We start from the raw sequence: 12,047 nt of genomic DNA on the forward strand, positions 1-12,047 counted from the left end.
ATTTTATTTCAAAGTGAACTATCCCTTTAAGTCTGTGTGTGACTTAAGCATGTTGAATTGCAAGATATTGTCACAAATGAGGAATTATCAACCCAATTAAAAGTTTCACGAGGTTATTGTGATATAAGAGTTAACAATATATTTAAAATATCATTATTTGACATGAGCAATTGACTAGTTAATGATTTAGTTTCGTCAACTTCTAAAAGCAACCAATTTATTATTTCCCTTCCTTTGAAACCAATGAACTGTGATTTGTTGTTGCATCACTACATCAATAGGAAGAGAATTACAATAATATAAATGAAGTTCCAAGTGCCCAACCAAAGGGAACACAATCACCATAATGGTGAGTTTAAACAAAAACATTTGAGGAAAATCAACATCAATTTATGAGGTCAGCTTATGTGATGTTCTCTCAAATTTGTCAGTTATATTGACAATTCAACATTCAAGATGACTATTCATTATTTACTATTCATTTGGGAAATTAGTGAATAAAGACAACTGCAGAAGTGAAATGAGTGAAAAGTCTATTAAGAATTGCCCAACCTCAAAAACTTGTTTTTCCCCGCTTGACAAAATGTCACTCAAACCAATCAATGAATCTCAACTTGGGTTTTCTGAGTTAACATGGCACACAGATTTCTAGATTTTTACTATTAAGTTTACATTAAGTAAAGTTAACTTAAAAAGTGTTAATTATAACAACTGTCGGATTTTACAGTGTATATTAAACCATTCCTTTTTTGTTTTCTATTTTAAAAATAAATAACAGAACATAAATCTATCAATTTGCCACTTCTATAATTCAAAGTGACATCAAAAACTACAAATCCCTTTATCTGAAAGGCTATACATGTCACAATCAGCTGTTGGGTCATTATTTACCGCAATCAAGGAGATTTGTGATAACACTTCTGTAAAATCGTCAATAAAGACATGGAGAATATTTCGGAGGCCTGTAAATAATGACCAATAAAATGCGTGGAGCATCTTTTATCACTATACTCAGGGTGCTTTCACACCTGCCTCGCTTAGTTCGGTTGAATCGCACTAGAGTTCGTTGTCCCCCTTGGTGCGGTTCGTTTGGGCAGGTGTGAATGCAGCAATCGCACTCGGGTGAGCACCAAAAGCTGACCAAACAAGCATACGGTGCGCTTTCAAACAAACTCTGGAGCGGTTCGTTTGTGGTGAGAACGTGACCCGTCCTCGAACAGACCCAACTGCCAAAGAACGGCGCATTTTTGGACTAAACCAGCTGCCGTAGTCAGCTACGCTGTGCATTATGTCACTGTTTAGCAACATTAATGCACGCCTCCTCCTGAAGTGACTTGCCGCACGCATTATTTTCAAGCCGCATCCTCGCTTCATTCTCAAATGTTATTGTTTGCCTAAAGTGGTGTAGACAAACTACATAATAAACTATGACCAGGGATACAATCAGCCCACGCAGTCATTTCTCCATAGTAAAAAGCAGCGTGTTGTCTGCCGGATTTTCCTATTTGTTTACTTCCGGGAGTCCTTTTGGAATTTTCCCACAAGTTAATTCTGACCAATCGAAATGCAGTTACGAAAATACGTTCAAGACACATCTGGCCAACGAGTGATGTGGATGTTGTCACGTGACTGCATTTTGGTTCGTTTCATCAACTGATTCGGACCAGAGCAATCAGTGTGGACTGAAAGGGAACCAAAACGCCTAAAAAAGCTACAAAGTATAATTGTTCGCCCTTGGTCCGGACCAAATGAACCGAACTACAGATGTGAAAGCACCCTCAGATATTCGAAAGACAAGTAATCACCAAATGACAATTTCTTGTATTGATAAACATCTTTAAATAGTGCAGATGCATCCACCTCTCCCAACAGCTCTGCAGATACGAAACAAAAGTAAAGTTAGAAAGGGCTGTTGGCTTGCAACAGACATCTAACCAAGTTGAATTTAGAAACATAAAATCCAGGTCGTTTGTATTGATGGTGTCATTGACTAGAAGTGATTTATTTTTAAGTGAGCATATGTTTAAAGTGTTAACGGTATCAGTTTTTGTCCCCACAGGAATCTCTGATTGACGTTTAACTGGCAGCAGATTTTGCTGTATGATTTGAGAAGGTCTTAGACTTTCTATCACTTAACAGAACAGAGAACGCTACATGCACACTGGGTTCCCGCTTGTTCTGTAAACATTTGGGGGTAGTTGTGGCCTAATGGGTAAAGGGTCATACTTGTAACCTGAAGGTCACAGGTTCGATTCTCAACACCAGTAGGAAATGACTTGCGTAGGTGCAAGACACCTAACCCCCAATCACTCCCCGGGCGCTGCAGTGAATGGCTGCCCACTCGTCCGGGTGTGTATCCACAGTTTGCAATGTGTGTTCAATATTCACTGCTCCTAATATGTGTGCACTAACTTGGATGGGTTAAATGCAGAGGTCAAATTTCAAGTATGGGTTGCCATTACGTCACTTAATTTGAGAAATGTACTGTTATCATAGCGGAGACCATACAGAGGCTTTGGTGGTTGCAGTGCTCTTCACTTTTAGGTTGATACCCGTGGGCTCAGAGCAATAGAGTGGGAGAGCTTTGTTCCAGCATACACCAGTTCATCCATTTTCCCCGAGAAGCTCAAAAGTGGAGATGCTAGAGATAGGGATAACATATCTGCTGAGAGGGGCTGGGGTTCGTGTCATCAGAGGATGAAACAGTGACCCTGGTTTCCCTCACTTTTTTTCCCCAGGAGGTCGTCCTTTGGTGCATAATCTTGGAGCTGTTCTAGTTCGTCACAGTCTCTCTGGAGTAAACTTTGTGGGCAGTCGCTCAGCTGAGATTGTGTCCGTGAGCAGTGGTTGTGGCTGCCTGGTGTTATCATTGTCCTTGTGGGATATGTCAATCGCATTCACATTCAGATGCTGATGTGAAGTCCTGTGGTCTTTTAGACACTCACCAGGTGAATGTGTGCCATTTTGATTGAGTGCAGTGGCACACTCTGTTGAAGGATGATTGAGGGAGAACAACTACATCCATGTATCCACTGACCATTCAGAAACGTCCAGGTGCGTCTAAAAGTTACAATATCTTCCTGAGTCTCTCTGTAAGGCTGCACTCCGCTACGAGTTATTTCTGAGATTTGACTGAAATTTGCGTTTGTTATTGCCGGAGTATCTGAAGCTCGTGTAAAGGATTGGCCTCTTCTGAACGGAGGCGGGGAGCAGCAGCTCATTTGCATTTAAAGGGACACACACAAAAACGGCGCGACACCATAGATTTATAATACATCTTGTGAAAAGGGGCATACTATGTCATCATTAAGACTTTGCTAGTTGCAGTAGGAAATCAATTTCAGATGTCCAAATATTCCTTTTTCAAATACTGTAATAATCCAGAGAGATTTCTGTATGTACATCGAGTCTGACAACAGACGGTATGGCCCACACAGAAATCTGATTTCACTTTAATCATTGATTAAGTCTGGGATTACATTGATTAAATCTGATCTTACTTAATCATTGAATAAGTCTGGGATTACATTAAGAAACAGAATCATCTGAGATTTAAGCCTAAATCTTTAAAAGAACTGTGACAACTTCTAGATGCTAGCAGAACTGGCATAACACTAGCTTTAGATGTAGCAAACTTTTTTTCTCTCACACAAAACATATACTGTCAAACAATTACTGATCGCATGTAGAAGACCTCTAGTGTAGGCCACTGGTTTACAATAACATCAGAAAGTTTATACACGGCTATAAATAGAAAAAATATGGCAAAGATTTTACACACACAATGGTGTAGTTACAGCATGGACCAGCAGGGGCTAAGTGGACCATGCTAACTAGCCAAACCTTGACCCCTTAATGGGTCAAATCCTGATAATGTTTTCCATTAAAATAAGAAATGGAACTAAAAAGGGTCAACACTCCCATTGAAAGCTGAAAGTCTAGTATAAGATGTCACCATCCCTTCATTAATCCAATCATTTCCCCCAATTTTTCTAACGATGAAGAAGATGTGATCCTGATGCATTTGCATTAAGCAAGTTCATATTGGAATTGGAAAGCACCCAGCAGTGCTCCATCAAACCAAACTGGGTGGTAAAAGCTCTCAGTTCCCCTCAGTAACCTGCCTACTTGCACTTAAAGTGACTCCATCCATCATGGCAGTACATCATTTCCTGTAGTGATAATGTCGGAGTTTGGGGGAGTGAGAAGCTTCGGGATGTGTTACTGACCTATTGGACATCCAATCAGATATCGACTAATGCAGACGGAAGAGATTAGATCAATCTGATTGGCTGATCCTCCAGTGATGGATTGGGCGTGTCAGACAGGTCACGTCCTCTTTCTCATAACAGAGTATGAATGGGACAGTTTGTCACTGAATATTGAGGATATAAAGCTCTTATGGACAATTAGGAAGTGGACATTCATTAAGTTCCTGTTTTATGACTGTCCTCTATCCTTCTGTGTCTTGGTCCCTTTCTTTTTCTCATTCTCTAGCTCTCCCCCACCCCTCTGTGGTTCTCGGTGTGAATCACACATTGAATGATAATGTCATACATTAAGAAAGCATGCCTTACTTCAGGTCTTGGAATGGTTCAGCTCGAACGTGCGGCGTTTCCACTGAATGACTAAACACAACTCCCTCGTTGCCTGGAGAGATAAAGAGAAAAAAAGAGAGAATGACAAGTCATTTGGTTAGAACCATGTTGTGTTGAAAACAAAAAACAAAAACACATTTAAATATACAGTGTCATATAACATTGTGAACAACTGAATTGTTATAATCATTATCAACAACTAGTCAGTTCCTAGGCAGACTTAACTTTTAAAATGAACAAAGAACTTGTGCAATACCATTCAGTACCCTGTCAGTAATATTTGTTTTCAATAAATTACTTATATTTAGCAAGGATGAAAATATTATATGTACATTATCTGACTCTGCTCACAATCGTGTCATCTGAGAGGGGTGTCAACACCAGGTGTAAACAGGGTTCGTGAGAAGCCAAACTCACTGCACTCACAGGTACTGTAAGTTACACCACACCACACACAAACACACACACACACACACACACCCTAACCATCACAGAAAACTATCTGCATTTTTGATTTATCAAAAAACATAACTTAGTATGATTTGTAAGCTGTTTTCCTATTAGGGACCAAAAATTGTCCCCAGAAGGACAAAGATTTTGGATATTGGTATCTTTGTCCCCATAGCGTAGCATTTACCAGGGCCACACAAACACACACGCACGCACGCACGCACGCACGCAAGCAAGCACACACACACACACACACACACACACACACACACACACACACACACACACACACACACACACACACACACACACACACACACACACACACGCGCACACGCACACGGTCAATGGTGGAATTAATATACCTGGCTTATGAAATCTCTTTATCTACGACCAAATGCTCTGTACCTTATACTACTAATAAAGTAACTCGGGCTAGGCAGTGTCCCTAATACTCAGAGGTATAAAACTTCAAGTGATAAATTACAAGAGCCGTTAAGTGGTAGACTTGAGTGCTGTTCCCTAGATCTGTACTTCTGGAAAATGTGAAATGTCCCCCATTGCACAGCATAGTTTTTCTTAAAAATTTGCTGTTAAGTGAGTTCTAATAAGTATAAAAGCAAGCTGATCTTCCATACTTGCCCTTTTGTTTGTTTCGGTCTGTCCTAGTTTATTTTATTCCTCTTCATTTCCCCCAAAATCATGTTCAGAACAGTTTAAAGGCACAGTTCACCCAAAATTAAACTTTAATCTACTCCCAAAACACATATTATTGTCCTTATTATGTGAAAGACAAAAATAGAAGTTTTGAAAAATATTACTTATTGTAACAAAAAAAAAATATATATTTTGAATGACATGAGTTAATGATGACAGAAATAAATGTTTTGATTGAAACATTCCTTTAACACTTCACTCTCTCCGGTCACTTCCTCTCCCTAGGGCAGTTCTTCTTTCTGACACATTTTAGCCTTGCAGTCTCACCTCTGAAGAACCACTATATTCCATTTATGCATGCTCTGTGTATCTCTCTCCCTCCCTACCACTATTTCTCTCCCTTGATCCCTTTCTCTACCCATGTCTTTTTGTGAAAAGAGTTAATGGACAGATCTGCCCAATTACTGAGCATGTGCCCTCTTTGTCCCTGACCTCTAGCTATTCCACTTGACCTCCCAGCATGCACTTTCTGACAGAAATAGAGAAAAAAAAAAGAGTAAGAGAAAGAGCGGCCTGCATGAGTGAAATCTATTTGAAACAATCTATTTGCATTTCAATGTAAGGGCAGGTTACTAGTACATATACAGTGTATGCAAGTATTTAAATCTTGAAAAGAATTGGCTCAAAAATGGATGATGCATAACAAAGCTGTATAAAATTGAAATGTTTTCTTATTAAATGTTAAATATATTTTCTAATGACTAAAGAAAATATTCAGTGCTGAAAAAATTACACAAGAGCTGAAGTCTTCCAATTTGATTGACTCTTTCTGTAGGTTACATCATTACACCAGTAGGTAAGTGAGTCACTGATTTTCACACTGCGCTTAATCCTGGGTTATCGTTGTTTTGAAACCTGCTTTTATCCTTGAGCAAAGGAACATTTCACACTTGTAATTACAGTTTTTTTACATCAATTGTTTACACACAAATACTGGTAATTGAGACACAATGACCACAACATGTAACTCATTCACCAACCCCCTGAACCAGTTCTGCTAAACTACAAGCACAATTCCTGCTTTACACTCAAATTGCAGTTCTAAAACACACTTCTTTTTTTTTCAAAACACTACACACAATTCTCTGCATTTGGCACAATTTTCATGCAGAAAATCTCTGGTTTTTACAAAGAGCACACTGCCATTCAAATATGCACACTGACTCATCACATGGGCAAACACACGTCACACAGTTTTACAATTAGCAATCAGAGCTTTAGCATTAAAGGGCAACAGGTGAGCTCTTCAATGGAGCAATGGATGCCAACATTGGATTTTTTATTTTTATTTTTTTTTACTGTAACTGTATACAGTAAATTCTTCTGTCGTTTTGTATGTAGACCACTGTATGTACAACTTTTGTTGGGATGTACACTGTGTACATTGTTTTTGTGGGAAAAATGAAATATATTTGTTACCGTGTATTTGTGTGTTCTGAGTATAGAAACAATATTCTCAAATATGTTACAACACACTTATATATGAGGTTAAATATGAGGTTTCAAAAAATGTGTGTAAACAATCGAGAAAAACTGTAACTCTTTCCCCGCCATTGACGGAAATTTTCATCATTCACGAGACAACGCTTCCCTGCCATTGACAGAAAATTCCGGCTTTCCTTGTTTTGTACTGTTATATAGTAGGGGGCGCTATGACATCTTCTGAAATAGTACTAAAATAGTAATATCCTGATCAACACACAAGCGAAGAAGAAACAGAAACAAGAGATATCATATGCAATCATATGCATATGTAAAATAATGCAACCATCAACATCATATAAATCAAAATGGCCTAACGTTACCAAATGTAATGTCGACCTAGTACAAGCTATTGGTCTTTGAAGCTTTGGCGGGTGTAAATGGACTCAATCGACTCTATGTTTTGATCATTGTTCTAAATCCGATCCAGATACAGTCTTTGACAACAAAACATAATTTTCTCAGCTTTTTGCTCAGAGTGTTGATTTATTTTTTATGAAACTCACCCACATTCAGGCGTTGGATACAACTTTTTTTTAGGCAGAGACTTTGTTCTTTCTTTTGATATATTGCATGTTCAGATAGTCATGCAACAATACATTTTGGGGGGCATGACGTTTTTTTGTAAAAAAAAATTCTCAAAAAAGAGAACGTTTCATTCTTACCTTTATAGTCCATTCAGAAAACATGTTGATAGTACATTCAGCAATAGAGCATTTATGTAAACAGGTCACGTGCTGCATTCGTCCAGTCAGTGACACTGGCACTGCAAATATTCCATGCTTTTTGGAATACCATGCATTCCATGCCAAATATGCTAATAAGGATGTTTGTTAACCCAGAGTTTGGGAGTGCACTGTGTGAAACGTTAGCTTACAAATTCTCAGGATTAATTGTTATCCCCGGGCAAATTATGAGCAATAGGATTCAGTTTACTCATGGTTTAGAATAACCCAGATTCAAGTGTTTACATACTTAAATGATCTTATTGATTAGATTATTTTTAAGTCTACAATACGATCAAAATTTAATTCCGATCGAGCATGATTGGATCAATTAAAGTCTTTGCATGCAGAATTTTCAATCCGATTGAACCACAAATCAATTATTTGGCTGCATGCAAACATAGCAACTGCTAATTTTATTGAACTGTTGAATAAAACCAATATCGCACATTTGGAGTGACTCATCTCTCCCAATCACACACGGCTCCGATGCAATGGTCAAAAGTTGCTTAAATCAAAATAACTAAATGCATAGCAATCAGTTCATACAAATTATTTTTATTTTTTATTTTATTTTTTTATCAGTTTATTGTTGACGGACAGGTAAAATAAAGAGGCTGTGACATATCAAAAACAGAAATGGGCATCTATCAACTGAAAGCACGTTGCCATAATGCTGCAGACAGCCGCATTATAATAGCTTGTTTTACAGGGTTTAGCATTCTGCATTCCAATGTTGGAATTTTTTTTTTTGTATATTAGACTACTAACAATCCTTAGAAGAACTACAACTTTACAGGCAAATTCATAAGTGGACACTGATTAATGGGCCAAATTTAAGGATAAACCATAACACAGGTAGTTTGAGACACTAGTCTATGTTCTTGCATGGATCATGGGTGAATGTTGGATGAATATGTGAGTTTGTTTGTGTATGTGATACCTGTGACCCTCAGTTTATCTGTGCCAATGCTGATCTCCTCTTCGTCAGCAGAGAAGAGAACTCTCTCGCCATCACTACTTCTCACCTCGAACCGCTGACACTGGGCTTCTACCATCTCTGAGCCTGCAGAAAAAGAAAAAAGAAAGAATAAGGCCTTGAGAAACAAGAACATAACTTTTAACTTCAGCCCACATAAACCTCATACAAACCGGAAAGCTCATTGTACTAGACATAAAGTATTAAAGAAATAATTAATACAAGTCTCTTGAGTAAAAATTTGTCCCAAATAGAATTACTAATCATTCTTTCAGTCCATTTACACAATAAAGTCCTTGACCACAATACCACAAAATTTGTCATGAAACACATTTTATTCTGGCCAACAAGTTTTATGCAGCAAACAATTTAGCAAACAAAATGGCTTACATGAAAATAACCTTTCCACATGTTCTTACTGAACTGAAATTAGCATTCATTTGTTGTGAAAAAGACAAAACATTCAAATTAACGGCACATGGAAAATTAATCATCAAACATGACATTATCCAGAGACAACAACCAAGAACCTCAAATCTTGTGGGAGAAAAAATTATGTATGGAATCATTTTTGCAAGCAATATCATCATAAAGAAACACAATTACATATTATAGTGGAAATATGTATATGGAATGTGGAAAGCCAGTGATGATTAATTTTACAGTTTCCTTCTACTAAACCACTAAACCAAACCCTAATCCTTTAGTAAGCATGTGTAACAAGGACACCTTGAAATACAGTGTAACCAGAAAACCTTTCTTTAAACCCTGATGCATGGTTATGACTTAGAGAAAGATCTGAATTTGTATTTTTCTCATGCAGGGGGCTGATGTGAATGATGCGTATGAAACTGGTCTGGACTTTATTCACCAAAAATGACTTGGTCCAAAAACAACAGTGTCACTGAAATCTCGGCAGCTTTTAGTGCACTGCCCCAAACACACAGTGCAATGGCTTCACTGACTATATTATTCATCACAGCTATCATATCTTCCATGACCTTGGTGACTTTGGAGAGCAAACTTGGCTTTGTTTGCTTGCCTGCATTGTATGTGTGTGTGTGTGTGAGACAGAAAGTAAACTTCTCTTTTTTTTCCTTAAGCCACTCTCGCCTTTCTCTGCCACCCTCTATTGTCTTTCTAGCTCTTCATGCATTCATTGCCTGTCCTCTTACTTTTTCCAGTGTTTGTACTAAACAGACACCCTGCCCTTTCTCCATGCACCCTATGGCAAATATAGAAGTCCATTAAAGCCTATAACAATGCAACTTTGAGGATTTAATTTAGCCAAATTTTCCAACATTCCTTCCTTTATATTTACCAGTTTACACCTTATTGGATAGTACATTAGAGAGATACGCTGTTTTTTTTATATGGGACAACACATGTCTCAGAACTTCAACCAGCTAATTGTTCTCAATATCTATTCAATCAATCTATTGATCTAATAATCTGTTTGATTTTCTCTAATTTGATGAAAAAATTTGATCTGTCCTCAGACTAAGCCTCAGTACTTCACATTCACATTAAATTAATTATTAACCTTGAAATTAACAGAAGTAAATATGAAACATTTCTACAATTTTGTTTGAGAAGAGGCTCGATTAAATATGCCTAAGGTTGCATAGCTGTGTCCCCACTGTCACATATTTATAAAAACCAAAAATTTTATCAAAATTAGTATGCTTTCATCCCGAAGGTTGTCTTTTCATGTTTAAAGGTGCACTATGTATTTTTTGTTGTTGTTGTTGTTGTTATTCGAATTAACAAAATTTAGAAAATGTGTCAATACACCATCAATCCTTCTTCCAAACCGTATTTTTGTCTTGCCCCGATTCACTATGGTAAGCATGTTATAAGTGTTTATATTTTAGACAGAGCAGGATGCTTTTCACATGAAACTGAGCACTTACTCACTCGTCCGTGCGTCTCGTCATATCCGTAAAAAGAGAAAAGTTGCTCCGGCTACTTTGACAAGCTTATGGTGGGAGTGACAAAGTTTAGTTGTCGCAATGAGCGAGAAATGTTAACAGAGAGCAGCTAAATTTCGAACCCTTGGGGAATCACCCTTTTAAAAAAAAAAGCCGAACAGAGGAGAGTCTCTTGGAAAAATGAGAACGCGTCACTGCTCGTATTCAAATAGTATCAACATTGACTTTACTTTTGGGAGATGGTGAAAACAGGGATTTGAACGGTTGTAAAACCGACACGGAGATGGCGTTTAAAATAAAGTATTTTATTGAACAGATAAATGGTCATATGTAACTCTCCAACAGAGTTCATTGTAAAACATTATGGGTCCTATTTTAACGATCTGAAACGCAAGTGTCAAAGCGCAAGTAACTTTGTGGGCGGATCCCGGCGCTGTTGCTATTTTCCCGGCGGGATAAACGACTCTTGCGCCTGGCGCAAATCTAAAAGGGGTTGGTCTGAAGTAGCTTCATTATTCATAGGTGTGGTTTGGGCGTAACGTGAAATAAACCAATCAGAGCGTCCTCTCACATTCCCTTTAAGAGCAGACGCGCTTGTTCCACGGTGGATTGCTATTATAACGGCGGGTTTGCCGGCGCACGCCAGGAGCGGTTCACAGCCGAGGAGGCCGACGTTCTCGTCAGGGCTGTAAAACACAGAGAAGTGACATTGGGGATGATGGGAGAAACCCACCCAAATCAGCTTCGGTTAAACAGGCGTATCATTTGGGTAAATGTGTAGCCTAATCTAGATTTTTTTTTTTTTAAATCTAGATAGATCTTTTTCACATCTTCACAAACAGAACAATGATTTCCCTCGTGTGTTAATATTTTTCCTTGTAATAATGTATGATATGCAAAAATGAAAACTGCTGCGTCTGTTTATAATTATTAGAGAATCAAAGTGGATGCGCGTTAACATGCTACATTATGGCCAAGCACGCGCCCTTAAAATACCATATCACTAACGCGCAACGCGCCACTGTCTTTAGATTGTTTTTTTCCTGGTTAGTGGCGCAATTGCTTTTTAAAACTGGAAAATAGCACCAGGGAAATTTTGCGCCGGAACACGCCTCCTCTTTGCGCTGAACCGCCCCCCCCGAGCGCAAGTTCATTCCCTAATTTA

General features: G+C 38.3%; 1 protein-coding gene across 1 annotated transcript in view; it reads right to left on the bottom strand.

The window, feature by feature from the left end:
* The window catches only part of sgcz (sarcoglycan zeta), a 282,091-nt gene that overhangs the window by 37,432 nt on the left and 232,612 nt on the right, over positions 1–12,047 (bottom strand). Inside the window, exons 5-6 of the mRNA XM_079617362.1 lie at positions 8,916–9,038; positions 4,578–4,650 (exon numbers count right to left, since the gene is read on the bottom strand). Of these exons, the coding sequence (XP_079473488.1) occupies positions 4,578–4,650; positions 8,916–9,038 (196 nt within the window). The remainder of the gene's footprint in view (positions 1–4,577; positions 4,651–8,915; positions 9,039–12,047) is intronic.

The sequence above is a fragment of the Phoxinus phoxinus genome, assembly GCF_949152265.1.
Source record: "Phoxinus phoxinus genome assembly, chromosome: 6".
In the NCBI taxonomy this organism is placed as follows: Eukaryota; Metazoa; Chordata; class Actinopteri; order Cypriniformes; family Leuciscidae; genus Phoxinus; species Phoxinus phoxinus.